We start from the raw sequence: 21,630 nt of genomic DNA, 5'->3' as shown, positions 1-21,630 counted from the left end.
GGATATTACACCTTAGTTCCAAATCCTTAAAATGTTCTTCATTTTAGCCCCCGCTCAGCTCTTCCGCACGTCCTGATTTTGCCGAGTTCGACGTGTCCCTGGGTCAACAAGGGAGGGCCTTGCATTTCGCATCTTTAACCAATCGCATTCGTCATTGTATGACAACACCACATTAATTAGCTGCCCCCTGCTATGTCACAATGTCACATATATGGGTTAAATGCAGAGGACACATTTCATTGTTGTGCACTGTGTGCTGTAGTGTGTCAACAATGACCACTGATCATCGAATTCCAAATTGAAGCCTTTTCTGCAAGGTGCTGTCATGCCCTACTCGTCCGATCCTCCCGTGTGCCACGCCTCCTCACCACCTGGTGTGGAATCCCCACGTTTACCAGCTGTTTCTTCTTGTTGTTGATTAGTCCAATGTATTTAAGTGTACTTTAGGTATGTTTTCCCCAGTCTGATCATTAATGTTGTAATGTCTGCCGTCTTATGTTCCTGAGTGTGCTTTCCTTCAATAAATCCCTCGTTCCCCAATTCCTCGACTCCCTGCTCCTGCTTCCGTGGTCTAAGCCAAGACAGGTGCACCAATTTGTAAAATTCCCATTTTATCGCATATGTGTTTTGTCAAGAGACATGTCATAGATACAAAAAATAGAAATATGCTCACCTGCAAAGGCTGTACCGAGTAATGTATGGTTGTGTCTTTATTTCATGATGATGATGATGATGATGATGATGATGATGATATCAAGTGGCAACTTTGCTATCACAGGCACAGAGGCTCAGCCCGCTGAGTCACTCACAGGCCCCCGGCTTGACGGCTGGAAGCCTCGAGTCTGAAATTGAGAAAAAACAGACCAATGTGGTGATGTCATACAATAAAAACTGTGATTGGTTGAAGAAGTGAAATGCAAGCCCATCCCTTGTTGACTAGGGGGCAAGTCGAACTCGGCAAAATCAGGTCTTCCAGGTAGGGCCTACCACCCAGACAGGCAGAGCCATTTTCATAAAGATACAGAAAAATATCACTTGATATCACTTTCTTAAGACTAGGACCAAGGAACATCCCACATCCTGCTTTGTGAACTTACTGGGTAGATTTCAGTACTGGCTCACTGGACCAAGTTTTTTTCCGTTATTGTAGCCAATTTTTTTTAAAGTGGTTATGGGCACGCTGCCACTTATTGGCTGCCAGGTCTTCCAGTTAGAACCTTCTCCATTATCTGAAAGTTTACTGGTAGGATGGGGCCGAAAGAGCCTCGATGGCAACGGCACCGGTGCAGATGTGTGGGGCCTGCACAGCATCTCCTCGTCCTCGCTCTCCGGCACGGAACGTCCCACAGATGTCCCGTGTGCTACTTTCCCGGGTGCCACTGGCTCCCTCCTCCTAGGGGACGACCAACTTGGAACGGATGGTGTTTATTTTTGCAGTGGGAGGATTGCGCAGTGTATTTATCTTTGTGTTTGAGGAGGGTTTTATCGTTCCGGAGGGGCTTTTCTCTGCCCTCTGTGATGTATGCTTTTAGAATTCCTCAGTTTTGCTTTTTTGAGTTTGCATACATCAAACTGTTTCTAGATAAGTCACCACCTCCCTTGCGCGTGTCGCCGGTGAGCTGCTGGTCTCCGTGTTTTCCATACTGATTTTTCATGTCCCTTTTCAGCATACTACATTTGTTGCTGTTTTGGTTCTGGTTGTAATATGTGCATTTAACTATAAAAGCTGTTGGCGATTGGGTCATAACTAACAATTAGTGTGGTTCAATCTGCCCAGTTGCTCTTTGCGCATTTTATACATATCGAGGTGCCTGTGTGTATTTTTCTTCCAAACTTTTTCGGTACTACGGTGTCGGCGTTGCCCACTTACCGATTGGTTATCCTTTCATTCAAGTCAGAAAACTAGTTAAAAAAACAAAATGCAACTCTGTAGTAAAATATACAGATGTTGTCTAAATGTACAATTGTAAATTCCAAATAACTTGTCATCTCTTCTGTATGTTGCATGGGCACTGAGATGAAATTTCGTTCCTCACTGGTGAAAAAAGTAACAGAATTTAATTATATGACATAAATATGAAACTTTAATAAATATGATAGTAAATATTCTGATGTGAAAGTATATAAACACCTGATTAGGTGGGAATGATTGTGCAAATGGGCAATGGAATGTTGTTGTAACTGTTATTAGAAAGCAGTCATAATCCAAAGGTAGGTATCATATCTGCAAATATGAAGCACTATGTTCAGTATGATTTTGGGGGAGGGGTTTGAATCCTGCCTCCACTCTCTCCGTTGAACTTCTCCCACCATCCAGAGATTATCTAACTGGCATTTCTAAATGAGCCGAACTGAACTGGCATCCCATCCACGGTGTACCCCTGCCATGAGCCCAGTGCAGTCTGGGAAAGGCTCTAGCTGCCCCTGTGACCCCATCCAGGATAAGTGGCTGAGTTACATGATTTGGCCAGAAAACATCATATTTTTTAAAGAAATGGGCAACTAAAATAGGGCAAAATTTTTTATTGGAATTATATAAATATTGAAGTTCTATTTTAAAATACATGTTCAGACACACCCATACAGGAAGGATGGTTTTGAATTCAAAGCTGTATAATTTTTAAAATAATTTTTGAAATGATTCAATAAATGTAATTTTCTCGGCTGATAAAATCATAATTAGTGTTATGCTCTTAAATTTTGTCTAATTTTACTGCACAGAAGCCATTTGCCCTTACAAAATTGGACACACGAGGTATTGTTTCATCATTTTATTGTATAGTCATTTGATTTCCAAGTTATTTACAAGTTTACAAGAAAAATCAGATCACATAGTATTACAAAGTATTCATAACTTATGACGTATACCAACACACTATAAAGTTCCGTTTCGTGTAGAGTATATACAGTTTTGGAAATTTGTCTTTCACTGTAATACATATTTGAGGAATTTAAGTGGTTTGACGCAGGAATTTAAATATGAGTCGCGACACGTTAATTTTGGCGAAATGATTTATGGTTTAAGACTCGTTGTCAACAGCCTTAAGCTCATAACCTATTTTAATCTTCTACATATTCGATGAGAACAAAAAAACCCAGCTTCTCCACTATGTGGGCCTACGTTGTGGCCGCTTTATGCAGATCTGTGCACGGAAAAGATGCTTCGGCAGCTGAACACATTGAGACGAGGTGAGGTACACGCTATCGCGACGAAATACTTATTCTTACGTCTCACACGCAAAGCCAATTACAGATAAACTTCTTCGTGTACTATGACGTATCTGATTTATCCAGAAGAACGGGTGGTTCGTAAAGTATATTCATGTCAAAAAGCCCACCTGCTTAATAACGTACTATTGTTATTGCAAGATTGTTAATAGGAATAAACCAGTAAAGCACAGAACCACGTACACAAAGTAAGCCAAGCAGTAAGTAAATACGACTAATAACAATAGCAGTTACGTATTGCATTTTGTTCCATGATCGGTAGGCCTACTGGAAATGTTTAAACGTTGTATAAGGATTAAGCATAGTAGTTTGCACAATCGTATACATTCTTACACCCTTACAATTAAAAGTGCATTACTAGGTCTGTTGAGAGTTTAGTGCAATAATTTACTGCAACACATTAGGAAAATTCGGCTAGAGGAATGTCGGATGTTAGATTTACGGCCAATTGAATTATGATATAATTATTTTGTTCTAAGTGAATAAGACATTTTAAATGATTTCATTAAAACAAGCTGTCAGTTACTAATTCATGTCAGTTTGACCTAAATCAAATGCTAAACGCGTTAATTAATGCTGTCGGTCAATACTGCAAAGAACATTCGTGAGTGGAGCAGTAGCCCTACTCATTTAATTTCAATTTCAAAGGCAGTGTTTATGTGTATAGGTCTGAAGTATGTTTCTATATGGCACCTTGTATGTTGGTGAAAGACTGTTATATATTAAGTATAGGCCTATATTAAAATTGCACCCTTGGAACATGATAAAAACACACCATATTCTTAATACATTCGTAAATGTGTTTTCGACCTCATGTCGATTCGATTAGTATACATTTGAAATAAATAAACACGGATGGTCAGTCACCTATGAAGCCAGCGGGACTGACCTACTCGATCTGGGTATAACGTCGAAGTCTTTGCAGGTGGCCGAACTGCACGTCGGGCTTCTGTTGGGGATCTTGGTCAGGATCGTAGTTCTCCTGATGCTGCTGTCCGAATCCTCTTTTTTGTAATTGTGTTGTGATTTGCTGGAGCACGGAAAACAGTGCGCGAAGTCCTGCAAGAGGTGGCCGCTGAAGATCATGTAAATCCAGGGGTTGCAGCAGCTGTTGAGACTGGCGAGCAGCGCCGATAACGTGACCGCGGTGTTCTCGGAGTCTGCAAGCGTACACAAGGAGAAAACACAGCCTAAGTGGGATATACTAATGCATCAGTACGCTATTGCAAATTATTCTAACATAGGCTATGCATATGTACATTTATATGGCTTATTTATACGTGTGGAACATCATTTAATTATTTTGCTGAAACGCATTTGCGGAATGATGCAGAGCGGGGCAGTTGAGATTTAATCTTGCATCTTTAGGATACACCACGTCTGAAACCGATATCATCGGACTTGTTGAACTTGCAAGTGGCTCTTATTTTAATTTACCCCAATTAAGAACTAACGTAAATGCTACGCTATTAAATTTAATAGTGCATACGAAGTAGCCTACTTCATCTCTCTACAGAGAAGTGTTATATAGGCTACTTTTTGTATTGCTTATTATTTTACTTTACAGTTGTCCTCCCCCCAAATGCCTGTAGTTGTAATATTTAAGCTATTCAATCATTAATAAATCATTATAATAAACGAAGTATGATCGAAGACCTTAAGCGCATCTCGTTGTTTTCCGTCAGAAACGTGGCTGTCTGGTAGTTCTGATACGTACCGTCCCATAAAAAATTCACATCCCAAACCGACCACATCTGGACGATGAAAAAAGGAGCCCAGCAGACCACGTAAGCTAGAACGATGACAAAAGTCATCTTCACTGTCCTCAGCTTGGCCCTGGATATAGTGGTGACGCTGCTGACGGAAGACCTCCCGATAACGTCTTTGGAGCATGTCTCCAGTCTTTTCTTTTTAGTTTTGTATTTGATGTTCTTCCAAATGCTGTGGCAGATGAACCCATAACAGATCACCAGGATGGATACCGGTATGAGAAAGATGCCTATTGTAATCCATGTAATATACGCCTTGACACCCCAGGGTTCAATGAAGTGACCCCAGCAATCGTACACTTCAGAACCGTTTTTGATCTCGCTTAAAGAGAATATGAAGTATTGCGGAGTGCTGAGGACAAGACTGCATATCCACGTGCTGACGATCATGATGTTGGACCTTCGGGTGGGCTGCTGGAGGGTCTTAAGAGGGTGACATATCGCGATGTAGCGGTCCAGGGTCATCATGACCATCATGTAAGTGGAGGCGAACATACCGAGAACCTGCAGGTGTTTGACGATCCTGCACAGGAAGTCTGGTCCATAAAACCGAAAGGTGATCTCCCAACAGAGCTGGGGTAAGACCTGGAAAAAGGCAACCACCAAATCGGCCAGACTTAGGTGTTTGATAAAGAGGTGCATTCTTGACATCTTCTTCTTTGTGTTGTACATGGCTAACAAGACGCTTACATTCCCTATAACTGTAACGACGAAAGTGACTGACAGCACCGTAATCTCTATTTTGGCCACTTCCTCGTTTCTCCCAAACGGGTCACTCTCGTTTCCCGGGGTGCTGCCGTTGCCGGGGTTTCCCATGACTGGGCTTGGCGTCGCTCCGAGACTCAGAGTCCGGTTTTGATCCATGAAGTTCAGCGTGGAGCCTGAGTGGTCGGCATGGAACATGGCAGAGTCTCTCTGGGGGCGCCGTGTCCGCGGTGGCAGCGTGGAGCCGCTCCTTTCACAAGCTGCGCTGCGCGCAAACCCACCGCACGGAGCAGCGGCTGCATTGTGAGCCTGCAAGGGCTTCAAAAGACGAAATAGCGCCTGACAAGCACTTGCAAAGCGGTAGCCAAGCCCACTCTGTCCACGCCCGCGAATAATGTCATATTGCATAACTGACTATAGCGCTCCAGACTCCTAAAACTGAGAAAAGAAATTCCTACACCCTTATACATAAGATCTAAACCGATCCTGGAGACTATGTGCCACATCCTTATTAGGCTATACACGTTTACAAAAAAATTTGATATTTACTGTAACTATATAATTTGTGCCACATCTTCATGCCTATACCCTGTGCACATATAGTGGCGACTGTTTTTCTTTATTACACTGTGTTTTGCAATATTTAATAAACTACCAAGTATTTTAAGATATATTATTTGTGCGAGCGAAAGTCGAATTTTTGAAATTATACCGATTTAGCGTGATTCTTTATTTCACCGTATTGCGTATAGCTTTAGTATGTAGGCTACTTTTATATTAGTCGTACTTATTTATTATTTGAAACTATTTGGTAAACTGCTTTACTCAGAGGTTAACATTGTATTAATATACTTGTTATGAATATATTTTTGCTGTCTGAGAAAACTCGGAGAGAAGGTGATGTTAGGCTATTTGTGATTAACAGACACCGAATCGTAAGCTTACTCTGTCTGTCGGACTGGGAGTCTGTTCTAAGGATGAATAACCGGAACGGAAATAGGCGCATAGATGTCGGCGTCTTAAGTGATGCTGCTATGCATAGTAACACATAGGCTACTATACTCCAAACATTTAGATTATTCTTATGCAACAGCATTTTCACTCTAAACAGGAGCACATTGAGGTCTATATTTCTAGCTGGGGCTTGCACTCTTCTAAAATCTAGGTTAAATATTGTGCTCAAGGGTGCTATTCTTGGGGCTACATCTGTCTGTCTACGCCGCGCTTTCCTGCGTTTAAAAGAAGATACTGCTACGCCGCTTTATACACGGCGGATTTCCGGTAATACGCACCGTCTTCACATTAACGGCAGGAGGAGCAGAGCAAAAACGAGCATATCCATAGCTGCCATTATGCAGTGTGTGCGAAAGCGCACCGTGGGAATTTCAGTAAAGAGCCTAACTCAGTCAGGTACGTCCTACAGAGCTATTTCAGAAGGCATCCTTTTCCAACCTCTGTTTTAACTATTTAATGTTACGTATTCAAGGCCCCTGTCATGTGCTGGGCCCCCAGAATCTGCCAGGGCATCCGACGTCCGCGAGGGAAATGCAGAAAGACTTAATTTTTTTGTCCGGTAAAAGCCGTGCGACATGAAAAAAATGAAGTTAGAATCGTTTTACACATGTATTAACCAACCCACGTAAATAGGCTACATTTTGTAAACGCAAATTTCATTATAGATGCAGTTGACGCTGGAACATATGGTTCCAGACGGCAGAATGATTCTGCTTTTAGCGTTAATTGAATGTACAGTGACTCTTTCCTAGTAAATTAATTCGGCGATATTTATAATGGCTTCTTCCAATGCATCAACTCCGTAATTAGGAACAAAATAGGAAAAGAGTGTTTTTTAAATTATGTTTTGAAACCGGTGCTCACTCTGCTCTGCAGATGCTGTGAATTTCCCAGATCTCCCAGTGGCTCTGAGCCAGTGGTTGCTCTGTAACGAAACGTCAGCAAAGATTTACAAATTCCACTAGATTTTTTAGTACTGCAATCATAAAGATATTTTCCCCGTCCAGAATTAACTTCCTTTCTGCCATAAAGAAGGTGTCATGAACAGCGGAGTCTCATCCCCGTGTCATCGGACATCAGGATTCCAGTGGAAGTTTGTTTTTTGCTGGGATGCTATTAAATCACAGGGCACTTTGGTCTAAGTTACTAAAAAGTTACCGATGCTAGAAAAATGCAATGAATGTATAGATTTATGCATAACACAAATACTTAGTAACAACTCAGTTACTACTGAAATACAAATTATGAACAAATCATAAACAAATATAGTTGGTACTTGAGATAAAAGAGGCGTAACGATTAATTAATGATGAACAAGATCAGTATTTAACTTGCGTTATTCAGGACTTTTTCCTTCAGTAGTTCCTTAGTAGTTGAGAAAGGTTTACAGAATTAAAAGATAGAGTAACTGCTTGGGATGAAATATGTATCATGATCCTTTTATGATGAACATATATGAGATCAGTAATTATCTTGCGTTATTCATGACTTGTTCTTTCAGAAGCTCCTTCAGTCGTTCACAAAGGTTTACAGAATTAACAGAAATAGTAACAAAAAAGTAACTTCTTGAGATAAAACATGCGTCACGATTCATTAATGATGAATTAACATGAGATCAGTATGTAACTGATGCCTTGTCCACACGTACACAGGTATATTTTAAAAGGTACCTTTTTCTATAAGTCTTGGGATTTTGTCCACACGTAAAGGGCGTCTCAGGTCACTGAAAATGGAGCTTTTGCAAAACTCCATCCAGGGTGAAGATTTTAAGAAACTCCGTTTTCAGCGTCGACTTGTAGACAGGGAAAACAGAGTTTTTGGCTCGAAACGTCAGATTGTGTGCCGTTGTCCACTTTGTTTAACGTCAGAGCGCGCGCTGTTTGCTGTATACATTAGGTGAGTTTGAGCAGGGACTGATTATGGGTTGTGTGGGCCCCTGGGCAAAACGTTCGCGAGGGCCCCACCCCCTCCCCACCACCACCACCACCACTACTACCACCACCACAACCACCACAATTCAAGGGCCCTTGGCAGCCAAACGCCCTCCCTCCATGTTTCCATCAGAGGCCCTATAGGGTCAGGGGCCCTTGTAGGCAGAGGATCAAAGAATGTAGGCCCTCTAAAATAGACAAATGAAAATACATTGTTGATAAGCGTTGCAAATTGTTTTGGGCTAGGGGCCCCATGGGCCCCCTGCACCCCAAGGGCCCCTGGGCAGCGGCCCCGCTGGCCCAGTCCGTAATCCGTCCCTGAGTTTGAGCAATGGCGGATTTAGCCAAAATAGTGCTTGTGCTAACCTTGCTGACAGGACTTCTTACATGTGTACAGATAAATGTTGAGTCACTCTCGCATTATATTGATCAACACAGGCGTCGGAATGTGCGCCATGGTTTTCTACTTAACAGGACTGGCAATTAGGCTTCTGATTGGCTAACATGGCAGTACGGTTAGAGTCATAATGCCGCCTGTTGTTTTTTTTGCATGCGGTTTCATGCGGACGGAATTTTTTTAGAAGACAATGTTCGTGTGGACGGGGATTTTTTTTTAAACAGAGGAGGAAAAACACCGTTTTAAAATATGCCCGTGTATGTGTGGACAAGGCATTAGTTTGTGGTAGATAATACATAAGTAATAGTATAATAGGTGTAAGGAAAAGCAGTAAAGATGCCCCAATGTTCTTGGTTGATCATTTGGATACAGACAGTGTTAGCAATTTATGACCATGGGGGAAGTCAGGGAGAGAATGGGGGTTCTGGTCAGCACCACTAGGGTGATAAGGAAGATAACTAAATTACAATGATCATAAAAGTCTCCACCCTGTCCTGCCCCATCCTTGCCCCAGGCTCCTCACAGGCCAGGGGGGTCACTCTTCATATGTAAATTCACTCACAACACCTACACACAGCACCTTGTTGGGGGTCTTTTGGGGTATAAAGGGGGGTGAAGAACTGCCCTTAATTTGTATTTGAGCTGCCTTTCAGTACCCGGTGTATGTCTACGCTGTATTACATTATATTATTTTTACTGTTCAATAAACCACCATTTTGCTGAAACTGCGGAGACTCTGCAAGTGGATTCCTTACATCTTATTGGCGAGCCAGCCAGGAGAAGGGGCTAACAACTGGAAGAATCATCTGGGAACCTTTTTTTTGGCTGATATTTTCCTCAAGAAGAGAGAAGATTTCTTGACCTAAGAGAGAAGACTGACCAGAAAGCTTCATTCCAGACGTGCCACCTTCTTCTGCGAACCGAAGGACCCAGAAAGAATCACGCTTGTGAGTATAACTGGTTTGCGATATCAGACGTCCGCTGAGACGAACAGTAAAGTAATATAGGAAATAGGGAGTAATTCAAGACTTAGGCATGAGAATTCTCCTGGTTTGACCTGTTTATTAGTAATAAAGGGTAAACAGGAGGTGTGTTTGTAGAGGAACTGGGCTTTGGTAAGAAAGCACCAGCAGGGTTCCCCACATTGTAACCCTGTGTCCTTGAGATAAACCACCACTGTAGGTAAATTGTGTAAGTTTATACTGTGAGAGTTTAAATTTATACTCAGAACCTACAATGATGGAGTGGGCCATCGAATATGTTGCAAAGCATTGCAAGGAGGGATCATATGGATCTCTCATAGATAAGCTAGACCCCCTAGAGTGGCTAGAGGAGGCATGCAGGGAAAGGAACATAAAATGTTCCAAGAAAAAGCAGAAACATGCTAACGTGTTACAGGCCTTGCTGGAAGGACAGCAAGAAATTAATGGCAGACTGGCAAGTTCACAGTCTGAGTGTACTCAGCATAGGAGTACAATTGCTGAATTGAGGAATAGAATAGAGAGTCTCGAACAGGAGAACTCTGCTAGTCAAACAGAGCGTCGGCTAGCTGCAGAAAACAGCATTGAACTGAGGCAACTGGTAGCTTCTCATAGGCAGGGCCTGGAAGCAGCTAAGGAAGCTAATGCATTCCTGCAAAAGGAACTGGAGAAGTGTCAGAATGCTTATGAGGCACTTTGGTCCAGAAGCATTAGAAACCCAGAAGTGCATAAAAAGCCTGCTGGGGATGAGGATACTGTTCTAAGGAGCAAGTTAGAACGGGTTAAGGAACATGTTGCAGCTTTGGGCATTAGTCTGCCGGCGGATTCTGACAGTGATAGTGACACTTCAGATGAGGGGGCTAATGTGAGCCCAGTTAAAGTTGCACCATTTCGTGTGAGAGAGCGCAGGACACGCAGAAGGGCAGCTGCCGAGGTTAACGGGCAGCCTGCCACTGCACAGTATGAATATGAGGAGGTTTGTGAGCATATTCCACTGGCTGTGTCTGAACTGGGAGATTTTTGTGCTAATGTGGGTAAATGGGATGGCGTGTCTGATCCTCATTCCTACTTAGCTGAGTTGCAGAGACAAGCCAGAGCAAATGGTCTAGATGACCAAGATTGCTGTCTAATAGTTCAGTTAACCATACCTGCAGATCTAGTAGAATTGCTCCCTGACAATTTCAAGATGGCTGTTAATGGTGAATGGGCAAATGCACAGCAGAGAGAGGCAGCATTATTGGCCATGATTGGCAGTCCACAGCCAAACTGGGGGAGAATTCTGGAGACTAAGCCAGAGAGAGGGGAAAATCCTGTGGCCTATGTGAATCGCTTATTTAAGTGTTACACTGGGAATTCTGGAATTCGAAACCCACAGAGGAATGACCCAGCATTCCTAGCATTGGTCATGCAGCAGTATGATCCAATAATAAATGATGCTGCAAGACTAATGTTGAATTTGAAACAAAAAGAAGGTAGTTTGACCTTTGCCTACATCTGCAATCTCCTCGGTAGCTGGAACGAGACGAGCCGAAGTCCCTTAAGAAAGGTGAAAAAGCTTTCAGCAGTAGCCACTAAGGAATGTAGGCTTAAATCTGCTAGGAAAGATGCTTGTCATAATTGTGGTAAGATAGGTCATTTTAAGAAGGATTGTTGGTCAAAGGGTGGAGGTGCAGCAGGACACAGGCCAAGGGTACAGAGAGATGGGGAATCTAGATGTAAGAAAGAACCAACCCCATCAGTACCAGCAATGACTTATGAAGATATGAACAAATTATTACATGAAATCAAAGAAGTGGTAGCACATCAGCGTGCTATTCAGACTGATTCATGTATCAAATGCAAGGGGAATGCTTATTTGAAGTCACAGGGGTACCTGGCCTCTGTTAAAAAATTGGATGATGTGAAATCAGATGAATTTGCCAGTCCCAGTGTTGAAATTACACTTAGGGGCTACTGTGACAAGTGGCTAGCAGACACGGGCCCTGCAGTCACTGAAACACAGCAAAGCACTTCACAACTCATCCAAGACTGGGCAGAACATGACATGTTCTCAAAAAATGTCCAGAGAATTCTAGAAGATGATTTTCTGTGTGAAAATCATACCATAGGAAATACCTACCAGGGGAACAAAAGACAATGGGATGATGTTGTAAAACACAACATTGCCAAATTTACAAAAGGGGAACAAGTATTGGTCAAAAATTGCCTCCAGAAAGGGCTTTGGGATGCAAATTGGACAGGGCTACATGAAACCGTGGACACCTGTGGGGAGGGCAATCTTAAGCTTAGAATCAAAGAGAGGAATGGACCAGTAATGAAGTGGTTCCATGGTGACCAATACAGACTGATTCAGAATGTAAGATGTTAACCTGACATAAGAATGAATGCTGCACTTGATGTCTTTCAGGTTACATACTCCAAGTCTCACTGAAAACCACGGCACAACAGAAGAAATGATCAAGGGGGGCAGATGCATCGTACACAGCAAAGGAAAAGCATATGTCCAGCGCAGGAACAACGATGTAACCAGCCACATCGGTGCCATAAGTGGGATAACTTCCTCGGGACAATGCAAGGACTCTGCAGACCTCATGGGAGGAAGAAAACCACCTCGCATGTCAACCAAATTTGCATTAACACATATGGGAAACTACAAGTGTGACTGTAAGCTTGGGTTGAGAATCGATCAAAAGTAAATGTTTGTCTTAGAATGTGGTATATTCTAGATATTTGTATAATCCCTGTTACCACCACATACAGCCATATTATTGTGCAATAGGATCTGAAGAACTTACACACATAATTGATTGATGCTATAAGCTGATTTTGTTGGGAATTGTGATTCAGAGGGAGAGTATTCTTGGGGATTTGGGAGGTATACATAGTTTGTAGAGATCTTTGTGTAAAAAAAAAAAAATTATAATAATTTGACATAAGTAATCTATGTAACATGGGAGCATGGGATGACAGTACAGGATGGAATAGCAATGTTAGCAATAGAAAGTTTAGAGCGTTGCAATATTGGTAGGAATATAATAATGTGCTCAGGTGATAGGTTAAATCCAAATCTAGGTTGTGGGTGGATGAACAGGAGTGATGTACACTGTGTGATCTCCACAGAAGTGGTGAAGCCACAGTATGTGGACATCAGGTTCATTGGTAACAACACCTATTGCATTAATGCAATTAACAATAGTTTAACCACAACCAATTTACAGTACAGAGCACCGAGCAATGCTTTCTGCATTCTGGTGATCTACCCAATGAACATTGGAGGCAGAAAATTGTACTATACCAAGAATAGGATTGACCTTTACTTAATAGACCCTTATGCAGAATTCCTCCAGCCTGAACCTTTGCCTGAAACAAACAGGATTCAAGACCTGCAAGAGGTTGAGCAGCAACTGAAGGTTCAGCTGCTTAAAATGCATGAGCGTGAGAAGGAACTGACAGAGCAGGTCAGTAACTATATCAGTGGAATGTCGACGCTGAAGGAGAACTACCAGGACATGCACTGGGATGTACAGTTCAAAGCAGTTATCACTGCATGTGTCGTGGTACTGCTGCTGGGTGTGGCATTGATGGTCTATCTCAGATTCCTAAGGGAACAGCGGAGAAGGGACCTTGGATATGTGGAGAGGAAAGTGTGCATGACACAGAGTAGGGTGTAGGTTATGGAGACGGACAACCACACCGCTACGACCTCCCCTATCCGACCCTTGTGTGTCGACCACTGATCAGTGTGATGCTGGTACTGTGCTCTGGGTAAACCTTTCACTGCTCTTGCACTGAGGCTCAAGGTTTAAGGGGGGATTATGTAAGGAAAAGCAGTAAAGATGCCCCAATGTTCTTGGTTGATCATTTGGATACAGACAGTGTTAGCAATTTATGACCATGGGGGAAGTCAGGGAGAGAATGGGGGTTCTGGTCAGCACCACTAGGGTGATAAGGAAGATAACTAAATTACAATGATCATAAAAGTCTCCACCCTGTCCTGCCCCATCCTTGCCCCAGGCTCCTCACAGGCCAGGGGGGTCACTCTTCATATGTAAATTCACTCACAACACCTACACACAGCACCTTGTTGGGGGTCTTTTGGGGTATAAAGGGGGGTGAAGAACTGCCCTTAATTTGTATTTGAGCTGCCTTTCAGTACCCGGTGTATGTCTACGCTGTATTACATTATATTATTTTTACTGTTCAATAAACCACCATTTTGCTGAAACTGCGGAGACTCTGCAAGTGGATTCCTTACAATAGGCCTACTACATTATTTGTGTTCGGTCAAGTAAACTGTTACCTATTTATGTTTCTGAAGTTAACACACCTTTTTTTGTAATTTTATGTTATTCTCAGCTTTGTTTTACAGCCACGAGTGACAAAATCAGATTTGCCCTTGAGTCCGTCATTAGTTTCTCCGAGTCAGTATTCATGCCTTTTCCTTTATTTCCAAGACGCAGGTTACCAGGGTTTACCAAACAGTTTCCCTCTACACTTTTTAATGAGCTTTAATGTTCAATTTGTATGCAACAAGCTCCAAGCGAAATATGTTAAAATTGATTGTGTTCATAATGTAATGTCAGGGCTTAGCCTGCTAAAGATTTGGTGTAAATGATCGTGTAGGGCTCCAAGTAGAGCTGCATAATGAGATAAAAAAAATCAATCTGCATCTAAACTTAAAGTCAGAACCAACCCGCGATTAAATGGCTGTTTTATCTGTGTGTATCTAGCTTTGCTGTCATTCCTTCCTCCAACGTCTGGTTATCATTGTTGCTGTGTTTGCATCTTTCTGTCGCTTTTGTCGCTTAGCCAAACGCAGATGCTACGTAGCGTGGGAGTTTTCTCACAGATCACATCCCAGGCATGTAAACGCCTGGATGAACGAGTGTAGCAGCAAGATAGCTGAGGGCGGAGCTTTTCACGATTACGCCCAGCTGAGGGCGTAGGGTGCACGCCAGTGATCGTGAAATAGCTGCTGTATCATAGTACTAAAACCTACTGCGGGGTGGCCATCCGCACTAATCAGGATTGTGTAAGTCTTACCTTTAGTTAGCTTGACGTATGATCACACCAGATGAATAGCCTGATTCCCGTTTTCTATGCACTTTTCGTTATTTATTTGTTTTGGGGGGGGGAGGGGTATTGTGCATGGGAAGTATTTATTTGATACTTCTGGACAGCAAAAACCCCCCCAGGTTCTGTCTTATCACGATTTGTTTGACCTACAATCAGCAACGACTGATTCAGTGGTGGGTCTTTGCTAACCACAGATCTTTTGCTAACCGTTGGGTTATGAATCTGCCCCCACATAGACCTTGCATCTGGTGAAAAATGCGCCACCCTCAACTGAAAATTGTCATCTTCTACTACATCCTGTATTGTCCCAGCACTTTAGTGTATCCAGGGGCGTAGAAATTTAATACTAAAATGTCAGTTTGTGAACATAAGAAAAATGAGAGGAAGCTAAAATAAAATCCAAATGTAATAAGGCATTTTTAGCCCGTACAGGGTAAATCTTGAGGTCATTCAGGCCAAAGATTGCTGTGAACGTAATTACATATTCCCTGAAACGCACAGTGGTTTCTATGGTTTCCATATATGGGGAGTTTGCTTATGAGCTGTGGTAAACATGACCAGTGTTTGATGATGTGGTTTTGCCCTGGGCAGGCTGCATAAATCATCGATGAATGAGCATTACTCGAGAACACCGATAAGTGGCGAACTGGAAGTCCTGTCCCCCATTGAAAAGCAGAGTAATTTCTGTGCGAATGAAAAGACGTGCAGAGGAGCCGCCTGCAAACTTATCAGAGGAAAACATGTGTGGGGACGACTCTGTTCCTAGGTGTGTGTTTGGGGAAAACATTTGGGAGTCGAAGCCTTTGTTTATAACACATTGATTCAGGCAAAAGGCACTGTGACATTTGCGAAATAAGCATCAAATATTTTTTATTGCAGTCTGATTTTCAATTTCATGTGAGTTTTGACTGAGAAATCATGTAACCTTGATTATGTATCTAAGTATATACCCAACCAAATGGCAAAGCAATTATATACAGATTGACCCAGCTAAACTAGATTACACAATGACCAATCCTTTGCCCTATATCTTAATTATATAAACATAGAAGCAGACTATCTTATTTTATCTTTTATTGTGATAATTGCCTCGGTCATGATTTCTACTGGTTGTGCCATTTTCATTTAGTAGCCAGTCATTTCAATCAGCTACAAACAGATTTTGCTGCTGTAGTAAATGTGGATGAAACCAGCAGAAGAATACATCGTAAATGTTAGTGTCTGGCCTCATTTTTTTATTTTTTTACGAAAACTGAAAAGCGTTTGTGACACCGAGGATCTACAGCCAACGCTAAAAGACGGTAAGGTCAAGCCTCAGAAGGAGCCTTTCCATCCGAGCCGTAAGTAAGACACGTTCGGCTGGTCATGTAAAGTTATAATCTAAAGTCGGTGTTCCCAAGAGCGCGATGTTTGCCTACCAGTGTACGATGTACAAAAATCACGGAGCTGTTTGGGAGGGGGGGTGCCAGTGGATCTGTCAGTGGTTTCATACGTTTAACTGTTTCCATTTTTTTCCAATGCACAAATGGGAGGGGTCATAAAAATCGAAAATGTGTAGTTTATTTAGTGAAGTTAACCAACTTCTCTGCAAAACCCAAACCGTAGAACAGAGGAATACTGGTTACAGACTGGAACCGGGGGATGGGAGCCTCTGCTTTACCCCTCACTTTCAGCAAGCAAGGAGGGGGGGCACCCAGTTGACTTTGGACCCCCAGAGGTTTCCTTTCTCCCTACTTGGCAGTTTTTCCTCCATTGTCATCTGGCTCTTTCTTTCTTTCTTTCTTTGTCCTCCATTTCCCCTGTTTTTGTATTATTCTGTCCTAAAGATGTAATGTATAACATCACACTCACGTAAAGCGCCTTGGGGCGACTCTGTTGTGAAAGGCGCTATATAAAAATACATTGAATTGAATTCAGTATGTAAGATACTGAAAATGTCCACAAAGAATCTAAAGTTAAAACATCCATCCATCCATCTATCTTCTAACTACTTATCCTGGTCAAGGTCACTGGGTTGGGGAGGATATGCACCCTTCATGGGACGCCAGTCTGTCACAGGACGCTTCCGTCCACACAGTCATGAACGCAATGGGCCGTTTAGAAAAGCCTGTTAGCCTAATGATTAAAAAGGAACAGTAAAGGCAGATCATCGCTGTGGGGTTTCAGAGTGAAGCGTTGACATGAGAAGACCTTCCAGAAGGATTTGTGTGGCGTGTGAAGCTGTGCTTAAGTCAGGACACATGAGGGAATCGCTATCGCCGTGGGCTTTCCATCCTCTCAGATCACTTTAAACATTCCCCTTCCATCCCCCAAGCCCTTCAGCCGTCTGACCGCGCTGCTGTAAACTGAGATGGACGTAGGCGGCCTGCAGCACTGACACTCGGGCTGCAGGAACCCTGCTTGTTTACATTCTTTCCGTGGCGACTGATAGGCGAGTGCACATCTGGAGACTGATGCAAGGGCTTGGTGAATGTTCTAAGTGGACCAGAGGGCCCATCTGCTGCAGAGGTAGCAACTGGACCATAACAGATGTCAGTCACCATGACTCTTTCCAAACGTGAGAGTTCCGTGCATCAGACCTGACCTTTAATTGTAAGTGCAGTTGACCGACGACTCCCTGGCTATTGTTCTGAATCATTCTCTGCCAGTTCAGTCTTTGGATTTCACATGGGCTGTAAGCACACCAGCATATTGTGATCAGTGCTGTTTCATATGTCTTCCCTGATTTATGACTGAGTGAGAGCTGCAGCATCACCTGAGAGCTTAACACGTGTGCACATATTACAGATGCTGTTGATCTCTCTGCACGTTCCTGACGTCTCACTGCAGAGTGCAGCATGATATCAGTCATGCAAAAGATCGCTTCAGTGTAACTTTAGGATTAAAGCTTGAACTTCAGCTTGTCCAGATGTTCCAGTTGTGTACAATCAGGTGTTATGAGTCTTGGGAATATAGTATTTTTTTGTTTTAAATAAAGCTATATCGTGGCAAACACAAGAGTGCTTCCATATTTCATCTTGCTGTAGTAACTCAGAGATTGCCTGAGAAATTCCCAAAAGTCAAAAAATTCTCTGAATTTCTAAGTAGAATCAAGGAAAGGCCATAATTTAAACATCTCTTTTTTAACTTATACTGTGATAGTTTAGAAGCAAACTATTTTTTAGTTTTAAAAATTGTTTAGAATTGATTTTCATTTCATTTTCCATTTCATTTGTGTACCTTAAAGGGGTAGCAGTGAAACACTTGATGCCTATACAGATTTATCTATTTGTCTATTTGTCTATTTGGATCTGAAACCATAAACTTTAACCTTTTTTTTTTTTTGTCTGCCGTTTTGCACCAAATCTATAGGAATGTATGAATCCTGTGAAGAACTGTAAAGTAAAGCATACAGGTATATGGATAGTGATCAGGAGTCAGTGCTGAGCGAATGTCTCGTGCTTTTGCTGTCCTCATCCACGCCTCGCACCCTGACAAAGAGCAGTTTGTTGCCGCAAGGTTTCTGCGTGGCACTTAAGGAATTGACCGAGGGCGCCATTTCTCAGCGCGCCATCCTCCATGTGACTGCGCTGTTTGGGGGAGGCATGGCCACAGTCAGTCTCAGACATGGGGGGGCGGGGGGCAGTAGAGTGGAATGTCTATGGGCTCCACTTTCCAACAGAGCCTGTCTAGTATCGTCATCATTATCGTACCAACGTGTCTCGGGTATGTCCCTTATTTAGCGTGTGTGGTTGCTAAATTAATTATTGCATGTTTCTTTCAGAATATTTCTGGTTGAAAACTGAAATGCATTTTACAGTTTAACCTATAGGGCGAGTTGCAAATGACAGAATACATTTTAAGATAATTAACACTTGCTTGTTAATGCAAATTGCCTACTTCTCTGAACAGTGAATTATCAGGTTGTAACTGAATGCATAAAGCACGCTGACAAGGTTACTTTGTGCCTAAGCATTAGAACAGCTAAGATGTCTCATCTTAAAACCAAAGTGGTTTTGAATGTGGTGCCAGATGTGAGGCTCCCGGCAGTGATGCAACCTTCCTAAGATTTTCACACACTAGAATGTCAGGAATATAAAGAAATTGTCATGATTAAAAAAAAAAACAGTTCGGGCCATTTCAATGCCTAAAATACCTTAAATATTCCTGAGACGTCAGAGGAGATTGGCCAGGCTCGTGAAGCAAAATAACAGCTCAATACTAAATAGCGTCTTCAAACTTGAACCTGGAGGCAACAGTGGTCCCTAAATAGTTAGGGGAATCTAAAGTAGTGCTTGCTGATTGTTTCAGCTCTCGGTCATTGCAGGGAGGGTGGATTATGATGAGCTGTATGTGTGCCAGGTTTGGTGGTTCTACATTGTATTTTTGTGCTTCAAACCACATTAAGCCTTTGTACGTTAATCATACTGATTCACAAGGTGCCTCATCAGCTGGGTCTGGATTAATTTGTGATTCTGGCCGCATCCAGCCTTTGAGGACCATTGATCTGCACAATAACACTTTTACCATGTTTTCACCCACTCATCCATCCATTTCTGTAACCACTTTTCCAATCCTGGAGCCTATAGGTGCAAGGCAGGGCACACGCACGCACACACAATACACACACGCGCACACAATACACACACGCACACACAATACACGCACACACAATACACACACGCACACACAATACACACACGCACACACAATACACGCACGCACACACAATACACACATGCACACACAATACACACACGCACGCACACACAATACACGCACGCACACACAATACACGCACGCACACACAATACACGCATGCACACACAATACACACACGCACGCACACAATACACGCATGCACACACCCTTCACTCACACAGGCACACTTATGGGCAGTCTGGTAACTCCAGTTAACCTCAGTATGTTTTTGGGGGGGCTGGAACACTCAAAGGACACCCCATGATGACATGAGGAAAACATGCAAAGGTAAACTGTAACAATTCAGCATATGTAGTTAGGAATCATATGTGTAGGTCTTTACAGCTAAATGTCACCCGCAAAGCTGTGTTACACATGACTTCCTGTTTCTGAACAAAAGTGTGTTTGAGCATAATTAGGGCAAAGCTGTGATGTTCTCTGTCAGCAAAATTACCCAGTATTATATGGGCTGACAGTACAAAAATGAATAATACAAGCTTAAAAGCATACATGAGGAGTTTGTGCCATTGTCCGCCTGACAGCAGCCCTGGATGACAAAGCGATAAGTTCCGTCAGAATGGACGCTGCTGTTCCTGCCGTCCCTATTATACATTCTTTGTCTGCATCAGCTCAAGGACATTTGCCCCCTTACAAGAGGAAGGTCAGTAATAGCAGTGAATCCTGAATACAAATTCCCACCCGCATTTCATGTTTAATGCTCCCTGCTCTGACTGTCTGTCGCTGCATTTGAGCTATGAGCTCTGAAGACCTTTTGTTCATTTGAGCTGAAGAAATATGTGGGAACTTAAGTGTGTTTCCTCCTAAATATTCCATATATTCTATTTATGTCATAGTGGGAGTGTGGGAGATTTGTTTATGCTTCATTGAATGAGATCTGCTTGGTTGTACGTGCACTTGTACAACAGCGTGTAAACACATGATGATATATGAAACAAATAAACTTAATCATCCTTATTTCCATCTTGTATAACTGCCTATCTTGTTCAGGGTCACATATAGCACTTTTCTACTGTCACCGAGAACTGAGCTGTATCCGAGCCGTACCGTGAAGTGACGGTTTTCCATTGTGAATTATCGGAGCTGTAACGGAGCTATACACACACTGACACTATCAGGGTCGAAAGCGTGACCAAAGCAAGCTGGCTGTGTCACCACCATCTGATTGGTCAAAATGCACCGAGATGCCAGTGATCTGTGTCAATATGCATGGAGTTTCTGAAGGAAAAAAGGTCATATTCTGTATATTATCAGACATCCCAAGTCTCCCGGAAGTTCCGGGAGTCTCCCGCATATTGATAGCGGCTCCCTGATGCCCGCAAATTGAATAAAATGTCCCGGAAACTAGAGCAAGCACACAAGAGCATGCGCGCGAGACAGTAACGTGTCCATCGCGCACTTGAGAAAATCGCGCGCACGACGGAATGAGAGAGAGAGAGAGAGAGAGAGAGAGAGTGCGTATTGGATCCCTGCGTGTGTGCCTGTTCATGTAGCCCGTGCTAGACAGACAGCATCCTGATTGGTCTACTTAGCAAAATAAGCCAATCAGATTTCAGTGCGGGCGGGCTTTTATTTAACTTCTCGAGGACCGAAGTTATCGGTTCAGTGGAGCCTTCGAAATTTAGTGTGCTGACTATAAAAAATTAATTAACAAAAAATTATACATATGGCCAATGTAGAAATTCTCTTGTGTGAAATAAAGTAATTTCCCTTCTTGGCGGGGGGGGGGGGACCTCCCTGAAATGAGTTTTTGCAGGTTGGGATGTCTGTATTATTCATTATTAGTAGTATTGCACATCACTTTGTATTGATGCATTCCAAATAACTTGGAA

The 21,630-nt window shown here is 42.6% G+C and overlaps 1 protein-coding gene and 1 long non-coding RNA gene across 3 annotated transcripts; one reads left to right on the top strand and one right to left on the bottom strand.

The window, feature by feature from the left end:
• Positions 1-2,756: 2,756 nt before the first annotated feature.
• Positions 2,757-6,060, bottom strand: avpr1aa (arginine vasopressin receptor 1Aa). 2 transcript variants are annotated; one of them, XM_023791497.2, is made up of 2 exons: positions 4,885-6,060; positions 2,757-4,388 (listed from the first exon to the last, which is right to left on the bottom strand). In XM_023791497.2, exons 1-2 carry the CDS (start codon positions 5,898-5,900, stop codon positions 4,118-4,120), a joined length of 1,287 nt encoding a protein of 428 aa, XP_023647265.2. In that variant the 5' UTR covers positions 5,901-6,060; the 3' UTR covers positions 2,757-4,117. The 2 variants fall into 2 exon arrangements, with proteins under 2 accessions (XP_023647265.2, XP_072574772.1); XM_072718671.1 differs by having other exon boundaries at positions 4,946-6,051.
• A 2,661-nt stretch (positions 6,061-8,721) lies between these two features.
• Positions 8,722-12,920, top strand: LOC140593606 (uncharacterized). The gene is made up of 2 exons (XR_011994020.1): positions 8,722-9,991; positions 12,432-12,920. It is a non-coding gene; the product is annotated as an uncharacterized lncRNA (long non-coding RNA).
• The last annotated feature ends 8,710 nt before the right edge of the window (positions 12,921-21,630 follow it).

Source organism: Paramormyrops kingsleyae, chromosome 1 (assembly GCF_048594095.1).
Source record: "Paramormyrops kingsleyae isolate MSU_618 chromosome 1, PKINGS_0.4, whole genome shotgun sequence".
In the NCBI taxonomy this organism is placed as follows: domain Eukaryota; kingdom Metazoa; phylum Chordata; class Actinopteri; order Osteoglossiformes; family Mormyridae; genus Paramormyrops; species Paramormyrops kingsleyae.
Note: the sequence above shows the minus strand (reverse complement) of the source record. Positions and strands in the feature narration are given on the sequence as shown.